The 19,417-nt window shown below is 39.3% G+C and overlaps 1 protein-coding gene and 1 non-coding gene across 11 annotated transcripts in view; one reads left to right on the top strand and one right to left on the bottom strand.

Annotated features, from left to right (window-relative positions):
- Positions 1–19,417, bottom strand: part of LOC148009637 (putative NOT transcription complex subunit VIP2) — a 77,412-nt gene that overhangs the window by 17,550 nt on the left and 40,445 nt on the right. For 6 of the 10 annotated variants that reach the window (XR_015689783.1, XR_015689780.1, XR_015689785.1 and 3 more), the window contains 10 exons: positions 10,337–10,448; positions 10,055–10,227; positions 9,564–9,960; positions 8,600–8,809; positions 8,367–8,465; positions 8,152–8,240; positions 6,098–6,274; positions 5,543–5,977; positions 5,385–5,437; positions 5,176–5,217 (listed from right to left, as the gene is read on the bottom strand). Coding sequence is in view for 1 of the 10 variants with exons in the window: in XM_087673452.1 (XP_087529578.1) it covers positions 5,172–5,217; positions 5,385–5,437; positions 5,543–5,977; positions 6,098–6,274; positions 8,152–8,240; positions 8,367–8,465; positions 8,600–8,809; positions 9,564–9,960; positions 10,055–10,227; positions 10,337–10,448 (1,791 nt within the window). In the remaining 9 variants the exon portion in view is untranslated. Of the gene's footprint in view, positions 1–5,171; positions 5,218–5,314; positions 5,438–5,542; positions 5,978–6,097; positions 6,275–8,151; positions 8,241–8,366; positions 8,466–8,599; positions 8,810–9,563; positions 9,961–10,054; positions 10,228–10,336; positions 10,449–19,417 lie in introns of those variants that run through there. The other 4 variants (XR_015689786.1, XR_015689784.1, XM_087673452.1 and 1 more) reach the window with 4 other exon arrangements.
- LOC148009638 (small nucleolar RNA snoR35) lies at positions 10,337–10,414 on the top strand. The gene has a single exon (XR_015689817.1). It is a non-coding gene; the product is annotated as a small nucleolar RNA snoR35 (small nucleolar RNA).

Here is a 19,417-nt window from a genome sequence, read left to right as displayed (position 1 = left end):
ATGTGACTATAATCCAGATGTTAAGTGAGGTTTCAAAAATACATGTCCTCGTGATATGAAGAAAACTGCTAGGGTTTGCACTGAGGACACAGAGTGTACAACCACGACAGAAACTCAAAGAGACAGACACAGACACAGAGGGCAAAACTCAAACCCTAAACGCAAAACTTGAAACTCAAATCCTAAATGCAAAACTCAAAACTCAAACCCTAAACGTAAAACTCAAAAACTCAAAACTCAAACACAAACAAAAGAAGGGAGAGAGAAAACACAACTCTGAAGTGAATGAATGCTGTAAATGAATGGAAGAGTGTACAGTGTGCTCAAGGGCAGAGTAATGTTAGAGCGTGACGTCCACCGGAGACGGATCCTAAGTCTGTGACCACCAGTCAGAGTGTAGAAGTGTTGAATAGTGAATGGCAGCAAGGTGGTCATCAAAATGCAGCAGTCTTGAGGCTGGAAACTAATAAATGCAGCAGTGTACCACCGATCGAAGGCTGGAAGCTGTGCACAATCTGCTGTAAACAGCAAGCTGAAACAATGTTTGATGTGGCTGGCAATGACTGGATGATTAGATCGCAACAGATGATGATGTCGCCAACAGCTGACGTCAGCATGGATGAAGGCGCCAGCAACAGGAGCAAACACGAATGGAGTGGCAACAGTCTCAAGGGTTGGATAGCCACGTGGGAGAAGGTTGATGGCTGAAATCTGCACATGGAGTGAGAAACCTGCACAGACGGAATGAATCTGAATGGGGGCAACCTGTCTATTCATAGATGTGGAAAGACAGCACAAAATTTAGGGTTCCACTCTCCGTTTTAGGGTTTCCACTGACTCTCGCGAACCGCTCCCCGTTTTAGGGTTTTTACTCTAAAAGACATTTTTTTTGTGTTTTGGGGCTGTTTAGGAGGCTAATCAACAAGTAATGCATGTTTTAGTTCAACACATGATAGTGTCTATCTTGGTTTGCCCCAACTTCTCCAAGAAGTTCACCATTCAATGTGATGCTAGTGGGAGAGACATGGGTGATGTTCTACTTCAAGACGATGGGATTATTGCATTTGAAAGTCACAAGATGAATAAAAAGAAGATGGAGATGAATGTTTATAATCGAGAAATATTGACTATTCTTCATGGATCAAGAAGTCACAACACTACTTTTATGGCAGCCGCTTTTAAGTCAAAAGAGATCATGGAGTCCTTAAATATTTCCTTTCACCATTCATCATGACTTGTAAGCAAAGAAGATGAGTGGCTATACTCCAAAATTATGACTTTGATATATCTCATACACGGGGCAAAGACATGTGAAGGCTCATTTGTTATCAAGAACGTGAGCATACAAGGTATCTTCAATAATAAAGCTTCATAGTGATTGGATTGAAGAGCTTCAAGAAGCTTCTCTCTTGGATGAAACACTCAACCATGTGTTTCAAAAATTACACCATGGATTTATGGAGAAAAACTCCCATTTTCAGCTTAAGAATGTATGGCTTCATAGGAAGATTGTCATACCCTACACTTCCCATTTCAAGACAAAGATCATGAAATTATAACTTTAATATATCTCATACACGGGATAAAGACAATGTGATGGATGATTCATATCAAGGATGTGGGCATGCAAGGTATCTTCAATAATAAAGCTTTATAGTGAATGGATTGAAGTGTTTCTTTTTTATTTTGCAAGAACAAAGTGTCTAGTTATATTATTTAGAAGACTTTACAACAAAGTACATGTGCTCAAGAATCTTAGCTAGAGCTAATACAAGGTCATGTTTGGATCATATACACAAGCCTCTCAAGGCAATTTGAGGGAAATTGGGGGATAGAAGCCACACAGGAGGAGAATAGCGCCACCTGAGATTATCTGCTAAAATTCAACCAAAGGTTCAAGAGCTGGATGAGATATTGATACCCTAGCAAATTTTGGCACATAACAAGAGAAAGATCAAAGGTAATATTTACAAAAGATATGTGGTGAAGTTGCAAAATTACCCACCAATGGATGCTAAATTGATGGAAGAGAGTGACTTGGCAAACCACTCTCAATTGTTGCAGCTTTACCTCAATGTTTTTCAACTACAGCCGAGCTCGGTCAAGCTCAGTAGCACAAGGGTCTAGAGTATTGCCTAATGCTTAAGAAGGAGATAGCACTTGCACTCCTCCAATGATGGACAGCTCTAGTGTATAGTGGATTTTGAATGTATTCAGCATGCATTCAACGTATTGTTTGCTGACGATATGTTTGCCATGGGATCACTATTCAATATACTAGTCACTACAATCGCTATGCTATATGCTTAACTTAGCTACTATTGGTTGGCAATATATCTGCTTTGAAACTTTTATGATGAGTGATCATGACACTCAAGTTGTAAGAGCTCATATGGGTACTTGCTATAGCTATGAGTACCATATTGAAAACTTTTTACTCAAAAATTTTTATTTTCTTTGCATGGGTGTGGCTTATAGTGGCCATGACAATTGGGTGAAAGCATGTGAACTTGTTACGCTTTTTGTGCCTATTAAACAATAATAGTTTACAAAATGGGGGATTTTGTAAAATTTTGGTAGATCAAATCCTAATTCTCAAAGATTATACATTAAGATTCTTTGATTCAAGAGCTTTTCAATGATATATAGCATGATAGAAAGTGTTGCATTGTGGACCATCTTTAGATTTGGCTAGAACAATCAAATTTGTTGTCCCCATAACCCAATACTATCCATGGACATGCTATTTTGTAATAGGCTAGCATGCTTTCACCAAGTTGCAAATGTCGAATGGAACACCTAGCCACATATTGCCAGTATACAGCTAGCATGTTTCAGACACACTTACATGCAATCAAGATGCTTGCCATTTTACAGCTTACAAGAAGGTGGGTATGTCGAGGGGACATGATTTCTCTTTGGAACTCTTTTGGCAGGTCAAGGCATTTCATGAGTTGTATTGGCCATTGGCATGTCCATCAGTTTTTTAGGTTTTGTGGATTTTTAAAATGAATCAACTAATTTGCATACATTTAATTAATTCAATTTAAAGGAGCCTTAATGAAAGTTAAGTTTTAATTTATTAATTTTGGGCATGGATCAAAGTTTCAAAAACAAGACACTTAAATTCAATAAATTATGGCTGAATATTAATTTTTAATAATAAATTTTATTATTTAGATGAAAAGCTAACAGAACATAGGAAAAGTAGGAGAAACACAGCTTTTCTCCATCATATGACCTATTTCTGGGCAGATCGTGGTTACCAAGATCAGCTGGTAACCATCTGCTGATCATTACTGCCAGAAGCTGATCGTGTTGTTCCCTATGTTGACGATACCATTCTTTACGTGGGCAATGTTGTACCCAATCCTGGCGAAGCTCTTTCCCAAGCTCACAATGTTGTCTCGTCGATTGGTGACATTGTCTTAGCTCTAATGACAGCACATCTAAGTATGCAGTGGCTGATCAAGAGCTCACAATGTTGTCTTGTTGATTGGTGACATTGTTTTAGCTCTAACGACAGCACATCTAAGTATGCAATGGCTGATCAAGAGCAGGCAGTGCCATCCTAGGCAGGGTGATGCAATTATGGACCATTCTAAGTGGTTTGGAGCTGATTTTGACTTTCTTACAAGCTTTTGTGCAATCTTCTTGAGATTTCTTGCATTTTGGAAAGATCTGGCATGACAGATTTTTGTCAGATAGGCCTTGTGACCCTGTGGAATCAAAGTTGCTCTTCTCAAATCCAGTATTCATGGTCTTAGCTGATGAGAGCAGCTGGAGAAAAGTACTTGAGTAGTACAGATCTCTGAGTTGTAGTACTGAACTGGCCTACTCAGGGCTGAATTTAGAAAACCAGCAATCAGGTCTTTCTAAACAGTAAGAATTGTATTAGCAATTCAATAATGACAAAGAAATACCACAGGGGGCACCAAGCTTTGGGGCTTATCTTTCTTTGTATCCAGATTCCAACTGTAGAAACATTCTAGCTCCACTGTTTCTTTTTTTTTTCCTCCTATTGCTGTATCTCTATATGCAAGGTGCTTGCAAGTCAAATTTCACTGCCCTTTGGTCCAGCAGAGCTCAGTTTCACAGGTTGCTTGCATCTTGTGTTTGGCATTCCACCTACTGCTGCATGCATTAGCATCCAAAGGAATCTCTCATTATTGAGATTCGACAAGGGAGTGAAAAGACCAAATCTCTAGGATCAACCATTCTATGTGCATGAGTGCTGCCACAATCTAGAAGGCACAATAGGTACCTTACTAGGTATCACTTTCTGAGATTATGACCTGGTGCTATTGTAAATATCAAAGCAGCAAGAGAGAGCAAAGCACTATTTGAGTCCTTTCTCAAAAGAATCGCATGTATGAGACATCACAATAAATCAGCAAGTCTTGAAAGGTTGGGATTGGCCACAAAGCTAGAGAGCTAGAATCCAGACTACAGCTTCTTAGCAGCTAAGATTGCAGATGTTGAGCTCACCTAGAATCTCTTAAATAAAGAGAGAGGAGTTTGAAATGCAGCTTGGCATCTGTTGGAGGCCTCAAGAGGAGGTCATTGATGGCCCTTGGACAGAGTGGTGCTTGGATGTGGCTTGCCATCAGTCCATGGCTATTTAATTGTGGAGACTTAAGTATTGTTTCCACATCAAAGCTTCCTTTTTGGACACGAACAGTTTGGATGACTCTGATTGACTCATCAGACTTGTGGATACAAATTGGCAAATGCACAGGGTCAAGAAAAACAACCACTTTCATTAAGAAATGGCAGGAAAATGATGTTCAAATGTTAAAAGTACTAGAAATGCCGCTAAAAGAGGATGCTAGGAGGTGATAACAACAAAGGGGTGGAATTGGTTCGAGACTCCCTGCTAAAAGGATGCTTTGATATGAAGTTAATGCATACCGCACATGACACTACTTGAGGTATTCTGTAAGTTTGGGGCAGATGCTTGAATACTACATGCTGTGAAATTTGAGAGGGTCCAAAATGGATCCATGTTGCAGCTAGGATACCAAATGCCCAAATTTTGCCAACTGGAAGCAATTTATGCCTTCAATCCAATGCTCATCATTAACCTGCACTAGTAAAACTCCTAAAGGAACGGCTTCATAACAACCTGGAGAATACAAAACAAAGCTTTGAACAAGAATAGGAAAGAAAACTCACAATTCATTTGCAGCATATAGCTGAGCCTCATCATTTGGCATGCTGCATTACAACATCGGAACAATTTCAAAGTGACAAATCAGAATGAGATAAAACTTGAACTGTTTGTTAAAATCACATAACATCCTTGGGGCCTTACATTAAAGGAAACAAAAGTTGAGCTTGACAAAGTGGTTGGAATTACATGTCAGTGCAGAGGTCACCCATACCTGTAAAATATGTAAAAAAGAGTATCTTGCTGGAACTTTTGGAAGTACCCTGGCTGTAGCAAACAGGAATATCAAGAATGGACAACAGGATACTTTGCAAATTAATTAGACACGTACTTAGTCACAAAATGAAACCAGTTCCCAATAAATGCATGAACCTGAAGCTTGGGAGCTTGTTGAACATAGCATGATGGCAAGGTGTACTCTGGCTCCCCTTTAGCAGGCCCTTCAGCCCACGGTGATGCAAATGTCTTGTACAGGTTTTCTCTTGAATTTAAGTTGAGGCCTAATGTTGTAAGATCTGTGCCAAGGGCTAAAGTTGTTAGATCAGGATTGGCCATCCTGATCACTCCGAGCAGACCTAGAAGACCAAAGCGATCAATCCCTATTGGCCGGAGGCCCTGTTCTCTAGATGAGTGGCCTACAGCAGAAAGTTGATGACTGCCCAGCCTAAACTGTGATTGGTTATGTTGCTGATATTGCTGAACTAGCTGCTCATATGAACCTAAACCTGAACTAGGGTTGACACTTGTTCGCAAATTAGATAAAGGTACTTGTCCACTACTCACACCAGGTGTAACAACTGCTTGAGCCTGAACCATAATATTCACAACACCATCACATGAGTCAAGTTATTGCTTTTTTCAATATTACAGTGGTAGAATACGCATGCATTGTAACTGTACTAGTGAGCATTAATACAGACATGCCACCTGAAACATATCAGATGCTGCATGCAATTGGAGCAGATCTGAAGAGTTTGCCCCTGCAAATGATCCAGAAGCAGTACTTGTAGAAATGATGGATGATGGATGATGTTGTGGCTGCTGCTGCTGTTGACGATGAGGAACATAAGAACCTCCAAGTGTAAAACCAGCTGACCTTCCTACCTACAAGCACGCGTATTTGTTGGTGATTTGATACAGAAACCGCAGGGCAATACGACTATCCAAGCTGCCCCTTTTCCAAGCTTTAAAAGGGAAAATTACCGAAATCCCCTGAATTCTGTAAAATGTCCCAAAATACCCCTGAAATTTCAAAAATCACCAAAATGCCCTTACACTTGCAAAGTCCATTCTTCCTTATGCCAAGGATTTGGTATTCAGTGCCTTAACTAAAATCATCATAAATAAACTAAGAAATAGTGGTTGATATGCATGAATCAGGGGCTAGTTCCCCCATCAATGTATGGTACCGTCAAAATTTTTGTTCTATCATCCTGCATCAATGGAGCGGAATTCTCACTGTAAAAACTTGCAGTTTATGATGTATGAAATTTAAAATTTTGGGAGATTTTCAAGGAGCCTTAGGGATTTCAGCCAAAATGGAGGGATCTACTGAGTTTTCAGCCAAATGTGAGGGGTATTTTTGCAATTTTTGAAATTTTTGGGATAATTTAGAATTTCCAGAAATAGTATGGGTATGGGCATTTTGGTAAATTTCCCATTTAAACTTTCAGAAGCTTGCATATATGATAAAGCAACGCTCCAAACAAACCCAGACTTTAGAACAGCCAGTAAATGCTTGTCCGACCAACAGCAAGTTAAGTGAAACAACTGATTAGTTGACATACCGGTTTCCTCATCCAGCTTTAAAATTTTAAAAAACTATGTGAAATTCATTTCACAGCTTTGAAGACAATTAAGTCATAGTCACATGGACAAGAACATATAGATATAATGGCAGTCCTTTTCAGCAGGGTAGCGAGGGCACTAAATATAGTTGGGAATGCCACATCAAACTTTGCAGCATAAGATGATACAAGACCCAAAACACGCAGCTATTTCAATGTAGCATTGCAATTTAAGAGTAAGATTTCACCCATATGCACCATAGGCTAGCTTCATAGCAGTACATGTTTGTTGGAATGGGAGTGGGTACAGTAACACTTATAAAATGCGTTCCTAAGTTCGTTGAGCCATGGAATGGAATTCCATTATGACTATAAATTAAGTGTGAGTTCCTACTGAGGACCTTTTGCAGCCAGCTGGCTACACAATGAATATGAATCTTTTTGTCGAATGGGAAAATCCTATTCCCTCCCCACTGCTCAATATCCACAAGCTCGTTGCTTCCTGGACTTCTGTATATGAAGAAGAATGTGATTGGATCCTAGCCCTCTCAGGTCAACTCAGGTGCTAGACAACTTGGCCGAACTTTCCCAATTACTTTTGAGCAAGGTATTGAATTGAACCTTCATTCAACATTGTTATGCTAAAGAGTTTTTCAACACCCACTCCCCATGAGATTCTTCAGAATTTGCTTCCAATGAGGAGTATCCAAGCTTATTTCGTACCCATTTTCTGTGGAATTCCTGAAGGAATAGCTTCTAATGAGGAAGATCCAAGCCTTGAGCAATTGAAAGTCAGGACTGCTTTTCCAGCACCATATTCAATACATGATAATCATTATTGCTATCTGGCATCATCATAAAAACTTACAAGCCTGGATACTGAAGCACGAACGAACGAACTGTCTTGACTGAACAAAATAATTATGTTGGTAACCTCTAAGTTGACACATCTCATAAGATCAGTGAATACTTCTAAACATCCTGCTTGATTCTTGTGCACTAAAACCAAAACCTTGATGTGTTCAGCAATGATGGCTTCATTATCTCTTTAAAGAAGAATGAACAGAGAACATTGTTATACATTCAACACACAAATGTCCACCAAAAATTGAGAGAGTGAATAAAGCAGAGGACTCTATTGTATGCCTAGCCAGAGCCCCTCAATGGTGTGCATAGAAGAGAGGAAACTATTACCCCAAAATGCTGAGATTGCACAAATGCAAGCGCATTTTCATTTTGAGAATCCTTGTGATGCAAATCTGTTGAAAACTCACTGTTTCCACCTGTTCAATTTGTCATAAACAAGAGAAGGGCTTACATGACCTTAAGCAACTCTTTTCCAAGTTTTTAACCTCAAACAAAACTTTCGAAGGAGGAAGAGAATCTTTTGATAGCAGCAACTTTCACACCTTTGAATCCTGGCAAAGCAGGAAAATCTTCATTCTGAATACTGAATTCTTGACTTTGTTGAACAATAGGATTGACGCCCACTTGCTTCCTTAATGAAGCTACAGGACAGACGTTACATCAAACATGTGTTTTAAACAAAGATATGCTTCTCTTTAAGGGGAAAAAGAGCTCATCATCTTTTAATGTATAGCTAAAGAGTAGACAAGCCAAGTATGCACAGATTGGAACAAACCTAAGCCACCCTGAGATCCTGCAGAACTTGGGCGACTTGACAGTTGAGGAAAATCATTCATGTCAAAAGCTGCACCATAATTAGAATTCCCATCATTAAACAATCCCATGGATGAAAATTGGCCATTTGCAGCAGGTGCTTGACCTTGAGCAACACTGTTTAAAGAGTTTGAGAAATTGTTCCCAAGTAGCAACACCATTTGTGAGGATGCTGTCAAATAAGGGCTTCCATCAAACTTTTGATAACAGACCTTAAAAGACATTTCTTGCATCAAAGCTCATTGACCAGGGAGTTTCAGCCTCATTGACTTTTATTGCAGTTTTAGGCTTTACCAGCTGGCATTTTGAAATCCTCTATCCCTGATACATGACTAGACACTAGTAACTGACACATTACCATCTCTTAAGAGTGAAGTTTCTTAGATCAAGGCATGCCTAACCCTTTACTTGTACTACTTCACACTGAAGAGTTGCAACTAATGTTAAACTCTGACTCCAAAAGCTAGATTATATATTGTCGTAAGATTTACAAGCATTCTTTGTTTCAAAAGCAATCCTAGAGGGCCAGGTTCACCCGTAATTCTTTTGTTCAATTATTGAGCCTTACATCTGCCAGATAATCTAATAGTTGAAATTTAATTAAGTCATGTCAGAGGTTACTGCCTATTGTTCTGGATGACCTAGATAAACGGTCTTCTCTGGCAATGAAGATAGTTGTTTTTTGTAGATTCTAACTTCATTTGTTATATCGTTTGACACATCATTGTGCTTTTTGTATTTTTAAGATGATACTCTAATCAAATTTTACCAAAGCCAGATTGCCTTATTTCCAAATTGACACAAAAAGACAATAGGCAAACAACTTGATGCAGCAAACTCTATTTTTAAAAAAAGGCTATTGTTTTTGTTTGGAAAAACATATTACCCATTTTCCAAAAACGGCTAGCTAAAGAAAATGATCCAACCTTGATCAAGAACAGTGCTCAAAGTTCTTCCTGAACCTTGCATACTAAGGCCCCCAGCTGCATTGTTTGGCCCTAGACTCACACGGGAACCCCCCAAACTTGGCACATTAAGTCCTGCTCCTGAATTGATGGTTCGACCCAAACTTCCGCCTGCAGCTCCACCAATTAAATTGCCACCTGAATTTGCAATCCGTGGTCCAGCACCACCTATCATTGATGGAGACACTCCTAGTCCAGGGACACCTACTCGACTATTTACTGCTCCCGACCCTGGAGACGGCCCTGATAATGTTGAGACCGCTCCATTCATACTACTGCCATATGCATGGTTGCCACCGACACTTAGACCTGCTCGGCTTGTCACCCCACCGTGGCCATGAAGCCCTCCATGTGAAATCTGCTATGAAGCCATGATAAAGAGAAGGATTGTGAATCGATAAAATACAGAATCGAGAGAATAACTGTTTTTAGTCAACAAAAGTGGATATTACCTGTGATAGTGCAACAGGCAGATTATTGCTACTAAATCGCCCAGCTGGTAGATTTCCTGTTTGGTGGACAGAACCTGCAGCAGCACCTCCGATCCCAGAATTCCGTGATAATGAGGACGGTAGGGTTGACATGTTGTAGCTCCCATGCACGTTATGCAATCCTTGGAAGCTGCCTGAGCAAATAGCCAGCACAATTGCACTATGAAAAACTGAAGGGCATTCAAATCAGCAAAAAGTTACAATCAACACAACTTGAATGAAAGCCTGATGCCAATAAGTTACCTGTGTGATGGAAAACAGACGCTGATGCAGACTGAGCAGAAAATGGTGAAGGGAAAGGTCTAACTGTGTTGTTAGAATCTAGCAAGTTTGAAGCTGAGCCATTAAGCAAAGACTGCATTGAAAGAGAACAAGAGTGTAACCACCACAATCAGAAGAAAGCTTGCAAATTAAAGGCTAGTGAAGGGCCTGCATATTCAGAATCAGAAGAACCAACAAATAGATCAATAGACTTCTCAATCAAAATGTTTTAACATCATTCCTTGCAAATCTCTACCAAAAATGAACTGCTCATAGGAGTCAAAAGCATCTCTGATTCAAGAAGGGAGCAGTATAATAAAGCTGTCAAAAGGCTCAGATGAATTTGCTGTCCCAATCAGAGAGAATCCTCTGCAGCAAACTATGCAACTGTAAAAATTCCCAAGTGAACAACAGTTTACTTCTGACTTTGCCCTAAGATTTGTGTGGCTTTATCTCAGGGGCAAGATGTGTTCAGTGAGTGCGGGTGAATTATGGGCTATCTTCTTCAAGAGGACCATGATATTCCTTTAGGTCTCCATCATACATAGGGCACTACATTGAAGAAGACAAAGGGCACCACGAGCACATTTGCATGGACTTTGGTAAAAGCAAGAGATTTTAGAACTCTTAGCAATACCCCAATGACAGACGGAGGGAGAAGTTCATCTAATCCTGTGCCAGTCTAAAATAGATGCTTCAACTATTGACTTTGACTAAAGAGACATCATCATACACTATGATTGTCGAAGTGTATGATTGTCCACTGACAACATCCAGCACCATATTCTTCTTCCTAGAATTTGCTAAACCCCAAAGGAAAACTAAGCCAAAAATGCCACCATAGTTGCTGCCTAGGCAACAAATCCTGATGCAATTACATGTCAAGATCGAGCAATTGTAACCCTACCCATTTGCGAGGAGGTGTGAATCTGTACAAAGACTCTATGGAACACATGTTGAAACGAGAACATATGCTAAATACAAATCACCAAGGCAACGGAATAAAAAGTACTCAAAGATGGCAACAAAGTTGATGACCCCATATGCTGAACTGGATCTGAACTGAATAAAAACTGAGACTGAAAACTGTCTGATGACTAAACCATAGCTAGCAAGAATGGAGAACAAGGTATAGGAACAGGGGGGCCCCATTGCCAGAAAACTGTCTAATGACTAGACCATAGCCAGCAGGAATGGAGAACAAGGTATAGGAACAAGAAGGCCCCATTGCCAGAACACGGAAGGAATTGGACATTAAAAACTAGATAATTTTAGGAATTTTTCATAATTCTGAAACAAGAGTTCAAAGTGTTGCGCTAAAAATGCATTACAAAACTGATTGGCTCTTTAAAACAGCCCCAAAACATGTAAATTACCAAAAGTTTCATTGAACGGTGCATGGTCCTAGAAAGTTTCTATGTCCCATAAGCAGAACCCTAAGTTGGGAAGATCCTTCTACACCTAAAAATAGACAGGCTGCTCACCATTCAGCCCATCCCTTGTCTTGAAGGCTTCAATCATCAGCTGTCCCTCCAATGGCTATCCAGCCCATCGTGACCCTCCGATATCATACCAGCCCCTGGCACCCTGTCCTCTGCTGCTGTCCTGCTGTCCAACCACTTCCAATGCATGCTGCAGCTTGCATTTACTGCAGTACAGGCCTAGTTAGCATCGTCTTCACCTTCCTCTACTATTGCCCAAGTTCTTACAGTCTCAGGTGATCAGCTGCCATCATCTTCAGGCAGTAACATTGATGTGTTTACTAGTTCCAACCCCAAAGACTACTGTGTTCTGGTTTCTAGCCTGCTACCTTTCCATTTCCAGCATTGGCTTGATTTGCGTTTGCATCTACAACAGGTCATTTGTGTGTTTTCAGCACTTTTCTTCATCAGCCTCTGCTCCAAGTAGTGGTTGCTACACTCCAAATCCGTCTCCGGTGAGCAACACACATTGACACCTCCCTTAGCCCGCTTCCAGAAGAGCCACCCGTTGTTGGACAACTCTGCCCTTTAGCATTCTGTACTTTCTCTCATTCATTTACAGCACTGATACATGCATTTCAGAGTTCTCTTTCTTCTCTATTTATATTTGTGTTTTTGCGTTTTACATTTAGGGTTTGCATTTATTGTGTTACTATCGGAGTTATTTGTTTCAATCATGTTTGTACATTCTGAGTTTTCTCTATACAAACCCTAGCATACCTTCACACGAAGCCACTCTAAACATCATGTTACACAATTAAAAACAAAATGAACAATGCATATGAAACCAACCTTCCTTCTTGAAAAGGGTGGTAATTCCCTAATCAAGCACTTAATTACAACAATCAACAAATAACCATAAATGAAATGCACAGTTTACCTTAATCTTGGTCAGAAGACACCCTGTTGACCCCAAAACTCCCGTCCCTTTCAATTTTTCTTTAACTTCAATTGCCAATGGATATATCACATGCTGAGATTCCACAATCTCTTGGCTGTTCCAAAAGCCCCTTTTGCTAATCCAACAATCAGCAAATAAATCGGGCAATTTGCCCCTTGATTTCCACCCAAGACTTAACTCTAATTGGACCCCAACTGGCCAAATGCTGCCCCAAATTTACAATGGATGGTTGGGCATCTAAATCCTTGACAATTCAACAAATTGCATGTGCTAATTTCAGTGTACAATGCTTTATTCAGTTTGCATGGGTCCCGAGGTGCCTGCCAAACCCTAATTTTTGTATAAATTTAGGGTTTACAGCAAAGATCCCTCTATTGTCCACCAAATTTGGTTGAGATTTCCTCAAAATGGCTGAGAAATGTTGAGATCCATTCTCAATGGAAGGAGTACAACTGATATCCTCTAATCTCCTCCGCTAATGCAACTACCTCTTGCTGTTAAAACTGACAGCAAATCTCCAAACCAATTTGCCCCTTGGTTTGCTTAGAGATTGGCCTTAACCCTGCTCCTTGAAAAACAATTTCGACCCCAAATTTGATATTGGCTGGTTGGCCTCTTGAATCTCCATGAGATTCCTCAATTTCAACTACCGAAATTCAAGTCCTAGGCCCTCAATTCTGAGCTGCCAAACCCTAATTTCTGCTGTAAATTAGGATATATAGCAGACATCAACTGAAATCTCCTCCTCTAATGGCTCAAACTACTAAAAAATGTTGAGATAACTTGAGAGATGGCTGGGGGATGAGAAAGTGTGTTGTAGAGAGAGAAATTTCAAAGTTTCATCGTGAGAAGTGTTGGAAAGCTATTGTTGCACTAATCAAACAACCATGGAAGCTATCACCTACAACTTAGCACCACCAAAAAGACTGTTGCCCCCTCTTGTATACTATCATTTGCACCAAAAGGACCTTGGGCTACTGTCACCTACACCTGTAGGGCTCCAAACTACTATCACATACTATAGGACCGATCCATGGTGGCTGCAATCACATCAGCAACCTCTCCTTACTCTCTAACAGTCTCCTCCTCTCTCACAATGGCTGGAACAGACTTCTACCAACCCCTAAAAACGTTTTTTTCCACTTGGATGGGCAAGTTTTGCCAAGTGGTACCCTTCTAATCCCCTTTTTAGCATTATCCAACTTATTAAATTACTTTTTAGAGTATTAATTTTGAAAATTAATTTAATAATTATTCTAATACTCAAGAAAATTAATTTCACCAACAAATAATTAAATTGGCTAGGTCAATTTGTCTTCCAAGTATCCTTGAGTAGTTATTGATCCTTAGATTGGCATTAATTAATTAATTAATGCCTAGTCTCTAAGGCTACCACTGACATTAGTAGCCAATAAATTGGTCTAGGCTCAAATCTAACACTAAGTACCACCTAGTACTTATCAAGCATAACTCATTACAACTTTTACATTTAACACCTATTGATATCTAGAGGTCTTGGGTCCCACAATGTGAAATAATTAACTTGCACCTCGCATATGCAAGTCAAATCAGCACATATGATTAACTTTTAATTAAATGCTAAGAAAAGCAATAAAATTTCACATCCTTATGACAGACCACCCCCTTGAAATCTCTATAATTGTCCTCGAATGCATTGCATTGTGCCAAAGGAAAAGCATATTGCACTCGAATTTCCATGAGGCATTACAATCACACATGCCACATATCCCAAACCTGCTATATATTTGCAACCAACATAAACATCATTTAAATATGGAAAACAGTCCTAGAAACCCATTGGATGCACCCACAACTCATGTTTCTCAACCGTTCTATCAACCATAAAAAAGCATTAATTCAGCATAAACTATGGCTGAAATTGTCAATAATATTTACTAACATGTTGTTGTCCATGGAACCAATTGTAAACCACTGAAAACAAAGCATAAACTAATCATAAACTCATCATTTGTTGATCAGAGAACTAATCACAAACTACCACAAATGTGATCCCAAACCGATCGCAAACTAATTGCAAAATCTGATCAGTAACTAATGCAAAAACTGATGCAAAACTGATCCCAAAGGTGACCCTAAATGGTTCTTAAATTGATCAAAAACTGAGTTAAAACTTATCAGAATTTGATCTCAAACTGACGTAAAAACTCATGCCCAATTGATCATGAATTGATCCCAAACTAATGCAAAAGTATAGTCTCAGGGCCACGATAACAACCATTCTCATATGCATACATCTCACAGTAACTAGTACACTCAGTAGTGACCACATGGCAAATATACTATCAGTAAAGTACCTTGGATACATACTAAGTACATCCGAGATCCACTACATACGAGAGTTTTCCTCAACTGGCAGAGTGGAAGTACTACCTCCCCCTTGAGCATCAAGCAATGCTCCGCATCCCTGCTCTGTTGAACCGGACTAAGCCCGAATCAAAGTCGACTCTAATTGAAAGGTATCTCAATAAAGTTGCAACAACTAAAGATGGTCTGCCAAGTTGTCATGAGGACATGAAATTTTATTTCTTTGCTTAGCATTTGATTAAAAGTTAAATCAAATGTGCTAATATCACTTGTACATGTGAGGTGCAAGTCAACTATTTCACAGTGTGGGACCTAGGACCCCAAGATATCAATTGGTGCCAAAGGCAAAAATTGTAATAAGTTATGACTGATAGATACTAGATCGTACCCAGTGTCAAATTTTGGCCTAGACCAATTTATTGGCCACTAATGTCAATGGTTACATTAGAGACTGTATTAATTAATTAATTAATGCCGATCTAAGGGCTAATAATTGCTCAAGGATTCTTGGAAAACAAATTGGCCAAGCTAATTTAATTATTGACTGGTAAAATTACTTTTTTCACCACTAGAATAATCATTAAATAAATTTTCAGAATTAATATACTGAAAATTAATTTAATAAGCTAGATAATGCCAAAAAATGGGTTTAGAAGGTAGCCGCTTGACAAAAATACCCATGCAAACTAAGAAAACGTTTTTAGGGGCTAGGTCTCAACCATTTAGTTAGTTTATAAACTAGAGAGAGAGGGAGGGAGTTGTCGGTCCATTTTCTTATCAAAGTTGCAAAAGACAATTATCTAGGGGCCTCAATAGGCAAGGGATAGCAGAGAGACACCTTCCAAGGCTTGGCAACAGCATTGCTGATCAAGTGGCAACATTTTGGAGGTGCTCGATAGTAGTTGATTGGACTAAATGCAAGCTAGAGCAAGCAACAGGCAGATTTTAGGGTTTTCTCACGAAGAAAATCAAATTTCTCTCTCATCTTTGCTTTCCCTCACCTTCTCCACTAATTTCTCAAAAGATCTCAACATTTCTCAACCATTTGGAGCAAATCTTAGCCATATTTGGTAGACGACAAGAGAATTGTTGCTGTAAACCCTAAATTTCTGCAAAAATTAGGGCTTGACAACCACCTTAGAACCCATACCAATAGGAAAAGGCATCCTACACTGTGAAATTTATGCAGTTATCAAGGAATTCACATGCCAGCCCATTCATTGTAAATTGGGGCAACATCTAGCCAATCTGTGGTTCCAATTGTGCAAGTCCTAGGTAAAAAGTCCAAGGACAAATGGCCCGAATTACTTGTTGATTGTTATTACACCAAGGAGATTTTGAAACAGCAAAGGAGATTGTGGAATCTCAACTTGTACTCATTTCATTAGCAAACACAATTTTAAAAAATACCAAAAGGGACGCTAGTTTTGGGGCCAACACGATGTCCAACATCCAAGATTAAAGTGGTAAAGTGTGCATTTTCAATTTACATGAAATTTATGCTTGTTGTAATTAGTGCTTAATTAGGTTATTTACTACCCTATCCAAGGAGAAAGGCTGGTTTCAAGGTTCCATGGCCGGGATACCATCAATTCCTTCAAATTGGTGAGCCGGAGGCACCTCATTGAAGGTTAAAAGCTTTACTCTAGTGCTAAAAGTGTATTCAAATGAGCATTACAGCAAAAACGTCTTCAGATAGTGAGATGAGATCAAGCAAGGATGATGCCTCTCAATCTGAAAATTCACAAAGTGCTAGAGAAAATGCAATGTTTGACCTTGGACAAGGCACGTAGCATAGATACAAGCTAATAATGTTGGTTTAGACCAAAATGTGGGCCCTTCTAGGTCGCTTGAAGCTGATGATCAACAAGAGAAAGAGAAATTTGATGACTAATTTAAAGATTAGTCAAGGACAGCAACTGAAATGTTTATACAATTGGCAAATGATTCTCACTTCATATGCTTTTTGAAAACTTGAGGGCAACAAAGGCAAGAAAAGGAAATCATCTTCGAGACCTTCGGGACAATAATATGCACCAAAGAAAGAGCTAATACATTAGCATGATGTTCCAAAAGTGGACAGTGAGCATAAGGAAATGATGCTAGTCGGGCAGTTGATGCATTGCAAGGCCAACTTGGAAGTGCAAATTCAATGCTTTTTGGACAACAAGGCATGCATGCAATGCTAGGGCAGCCATGATACTTTGGTGGTGGCATTAGTTTCCATGCTACGGTGGATTAGGGACCGCATACCGGGATGTATGACACAACTCCTTATCATATGCAGCAACCAACGCGTGTTATACAAGGCCCAATGTATCCCAGTATGGCTAATAACATACATAGCTCCATGTATAACAATGTTGGCATGATGTTGGGACACGCAATGGCTAGTTTGACAATGCATATATGCAACCCATTGTGTTTGGGACTCATGGTTTTAATGTTGGTCATGCAAATGCTCTATACAGAGCTGGTCATGAGAAAAAATGCAGCTAGTAATGTATGCAACATATGGGAAAATGTATCTTGGTATGGCTGGTAGTATGTAAATTCCCATGTACAATCACATTGCAATGGTCGAAAGTATGCAAACAATAATGTTTTCTTATGCATCTGGTGCTCCTAGCATGTCAGGTACACATGAGGGGCTAGTCAACTAGATGCAATGTTGCATACTAGTTAAGTTGGAATTGCAAAAGTGTAAAAGTATAAAGCATCGCAATGCTTAAGGAGAAGAAAGGTCTACAACCTAGTGGAGGTTTGAGGCAAGTTAGAGGTAAAGTTTCCATATGCTTCTTGGTGAAGCTTCAACATTGTTTTACCAATAGATACAAAGTGGATGGAAGAGGATGACTTGGCAAACCATCCTCAATTGTTGTAACTTTAACGAGATGCATTTCTATCCAAACTCAATCAGGTTCACCAAAGCAAGGGTCTGAAGTATTGCCTGATGCTTAAGGGGGAGATAGCAATTCCACTCCTCAAGTTGTGGACAGCTCTCATATGTAGTGGATCTTGGATGTATTCAGTATACATCCAAGGTGTTGTGCTGACAGTATGTCTACCATGGGGTCACTACTCACTATACTAGTCACTGTGAGATGTACGCAAGTGAGCATGAGTTTCACCTACACACTGAAACTATACTATTGTATCAAATTGTGATCACTTGGGCATGAGTCTTTGCCTAAATTTTGGGATCAAATTTTAACCCGTTTCAGCTCAGTTGTTTATTAGTTTGAGAACTGTTTATGGTCACTTTTGGAAACAATTTTGCATTAGTTTTTTCATCGATTACTGATCAGTTTTTGCAATCAGTTTGTGATCAATTTGAGGTCACATTTCCAACCGTTTGTGATCAGTTCTCAGATCACCAAGTGATCAATTTATAATCAGTTTATGCTCAGTTTTCAATGGTTTACAGCTGGTTCATGGACAGCAGTATGTTAGTAAATGCCATTGATAGTTTCAACCATGGTTTATACTAAGAATATGCTTTACTATGGTTCAAAATTCAGAACTGTTGAAAAACATGAGTTATGGATGCATCCAATGTGTTTCTAACAAGAATTCAAGACTGATTTTTAGTTTTATGTTATGTATATGCTGGCTTGAAATTTTCAGTCGATTTGAAGCATATAGCATGGTTGGACAATAGTGGTCAATGTTATGGCTGTGATGCCTTACGGAAATTCCAACACAGTATGCTTTTCCTTTGGCACACAATGCAATGCAATCAAGGACGATTACAGAGATTTCAAGAGGGTGACAATGCAGTGCAATCAAGGAGAATTGTAGAGATTTCAAGGGGATGGTTTGTCACGAGAACATGAAATTTATTTTTTTACTTAGAATTTGATTAAAAGTTAATCAAATGTGCTAATGTCACTTGCAAATGTGAGGAGCAAGTCAATTATTTCACAGTGTGGAACCTAGGACCCCAAGGAACCCAAGATATCAGTTGTTGGTGCCAAAGGTAAAAGTTATAATAAGTTATACCTAACAAGTACAAGATAGTACCCGATGTTAGATTTTGGCCTAAATCAGATTTCTCTCTCATCTTGGCTTTTCCTCACCTTTACAATAATTTCTCAAAAGATCTCAACGTTTCTCAACAATTTGGAGCAAATCTCAGTCATATTTGGAGGACAACAAGAGGATTTTTGCTGAAAACCCTAAATTTCTACATAAATTATGGTTTGACAACCACCTCAGGACCCATGCCAATAGAAGAAGGCATCCTACACTGAATGCAGCACTTCAAATTTGTGCCATTGTCAAGAAATTCATATGCTAGCCCATTCATAGTAAATTGGGGCAGCATTTGGCCAA

Source organism: Lygodium microphyllum, chromosome 30, assembly GCF_053477565.2.
Source record: "Lygodium microphyllum isolate KBCC chromosome 30, Lygodium_microphyllum_v1.1.10, whole genome shotgun sequence".
Taxonomy (NCBI): domain Eukaryota; kingdom Viridiplantae; phylum Streptophyta; class Polypodiopsida; order Schizaeales; family Lygodiaceae; genus Lygodium; species Lygodium microphyllum.
This window is presented reverse-complemented; position numbering and strand designations above follow the sequence as displayed.